We start from the raw sequence: 2100 nt of genomic DNA on the forward strand, positions 1-2100 counted from the left end.
TGGCACTCTACCAAGGGTGACATAGTGAGACTCTGTCTCAAAAACAAAAATCTTTGCATCTCAGCTGGCAGTGGCTCCTGCCTTAATCCTAACACTTTGGGAGGCCAAAAGTACGGGACCTCGAGGATCCTTTGAGCTCAGGAATTTCAGACCAGCCTGAGCAAGAGAGTTTATCTGTACCCAAAGTAGAAATAATTAGGTGGTCATTGTGGCAGGCATCTGTAGTCCCAGCTACTTGGGAGGCTGAGGCAGGAGGATCACTTGAGCCCAGGAGTTTGAGATTTCTGTGAGGTAGGCTGATGCCAGAGCACTCTATCATGGGCAACAGAGTGAGACTCTGTCTCAAACGGACAAACAAAACAACTCCACATCTCTAGGGTACACCTGGGGGCTTGACACATGGAGTGTCTTAGGAGATGTTTAGTGGATGAATGGCATGGGGAAGGGGTGCTGCCACTATAGTCACTCTGTGCTCTCTCAGATGTAAACAGGTTACCCAGCTGGGAGAGAGGACCTCGGCTGGCTGGTGTGGCATCCACCACTGACGCCTCTACCTTCTCCTCTGAAGGTTGGTCTAGAAAACCTCTGGCCCCCAGGGTCCCCATCACCCTCACTTGGGAAAGCTGCCACCAGGTGGAAGGAAGGAAGTGTTTGGTCCTGAAGGGATTGCCCAACTCCCAACCTATACCCCATCCCCTACAGATGCCAGAGAGATGGCTCTTTCTCAAGGCTGCCATCACCCATGTCTTGTGTATAGCACTTTCTGGTATATAAATAACATCTCTGATGTATATGTCCTCCCCAACAACCCTGCAAAATAGGCATCACCACGCTCCTATTTTGTGGTAGGAAACGAAGGCTTAGCGAAGTAATTTGTCCTAGGCCACCTAGCCAATAAGTGACAGAAACACGAGTTGGACTCTGGCATGTTTGACCACAAGTTCAGGGCACTTGTAACTATGCTGCCCTTTGCCCTAATTCAGCAGTGCTGAGGAAGGCTGAGGTGGTGGTCATGTTCCTGGGTCCTGCCATGCACATGCCTTCCTCATGTCCCCTGGGGATAGAGAAAGGCACAGGAAGAGAGGAAGCAGCAACAGAGGTCACCAAGCAGGTCAGGGGCACAGAGGGGAAGCGAGGATCTTCACAGCCTCATGGGGGAAGAGAAGGGAAGAAGAATGTGAGGTAAGCCTCAGACATAGCTGCTGAGCTCTCAGCATTACATGGCCATGTGGACTGACATAGCCACTGCCTGGTTGATTCCCGGCTGTAGACAGTACACATTCTCAACCCAGTTCCACCCTCGTGGGGGCTGGGCGAAGGTGGAGTCTTCAGGCCTGGTTCTGGGGGTTAGCCAGCTATAGCACCCTATACCAGGCTGCTAGGGAACTCTTCAGTGTCTGCCCACTTCCTCCCCCAGGATGGGATAGAGCCTAGGTCTGGAAGGAATCAAAATTAGGTCCCTAGTCCCCTGCCTGGTATGTGAGACCTTGGGCTTTAGGACTCTGAGAGGCAAGTGGAATCACTTAATGGGGTTACTTTTTAGGTAGTGCCCTGAGGGGAAAGCCAATGGTAGCCTAGAGCCTTAGGCAGGGCCAGAGGCCAGACAGTGGACTGGCATTCAGCTGAACCACAGGGCAAGAGACTTTTCTGGGGATTTTTATCTACCCCCAAATTCTCCAGCAGCTTCTTCCTGTGTCCTGGGGAAGGGGATATGGTCTCTACTGTCTCAAAGAAAGTGAAAGGGCTAGACACGGTGGCTCATGCCTGTAATCATAACACTCAGGGAGGCTGGATTTCTGCAGGGGGCAGATTCACACAGTGGATTAGGGTGGGCAGTGCTGGGGTGGGTTAAGTAGAAACGGGGTTGGGGCAGGTAGTGGTGCCAGGTGAATCTGGTGAGGCTTTAGATTGAGCTTGTGGCTTGGCACCTGTAGCTCAGTGAGTAGGGCACCGGCCACAATCTCTGGAGCTGGCGGGTTTGAATCCAGCCCAGGCTTGCCAAACAACAATGACAACTGCAACCAAAAAATGGCTGGGCATTGTGGCAGGTGCCCGTGGTCCCAGCTGCTTGGAAGGATGAAGCAAGAGAATTGTTTAAGC

At 52.2% G+C, this 2100-nt stretch overlaps 1 protein-coding gene across 4 annotated transcripts in view; it reads left to right on the plus strand.

Moving 5' to 3' along the window:
* The window catches only part of PROCA1 (protein interacting with cyclin A1), a 14239-nt gene that overhangs the window by 10065 nt on the left and 2074 nt on the right, over positions 1-2100 (plus strand). For 2 of the 4 annotated variants that reach the window (XM_012809751.2, XM_023517485.1), the window contains exon 2: positions 482-568. The exons of 1 other annotated variant lie outside the window; for it this stretch is intronic. In XM_012809751.2, the coding sequence (XP_012665205.1) occupies positions 482-568 (87 nt within the window). Of the gene's footprint in view, positions 1-481; positions 569-1023; positions 1112-2100 lie in introns of those variants that run through there. One more of the 4 variants, XM_023517486.1, reaches the window with a different exon arrangement.

This window comes from Otolemur garnettii, unplaced genomic scaffold (genome assembly GCF_000181295.1).
Source record: "Otolemur garnettii isolate 467f Iridium unplaced genomic scaffold, OtoGar3 scaffold00112, whole genome shotgun sequence".
Classification (NCBI taxonomy): domain Eukaryota; kingdom Metazoa; phylum Chordata; class Mammalia; order Primates; family Galagidae; genus Otolemur; species Otolemur garnettii.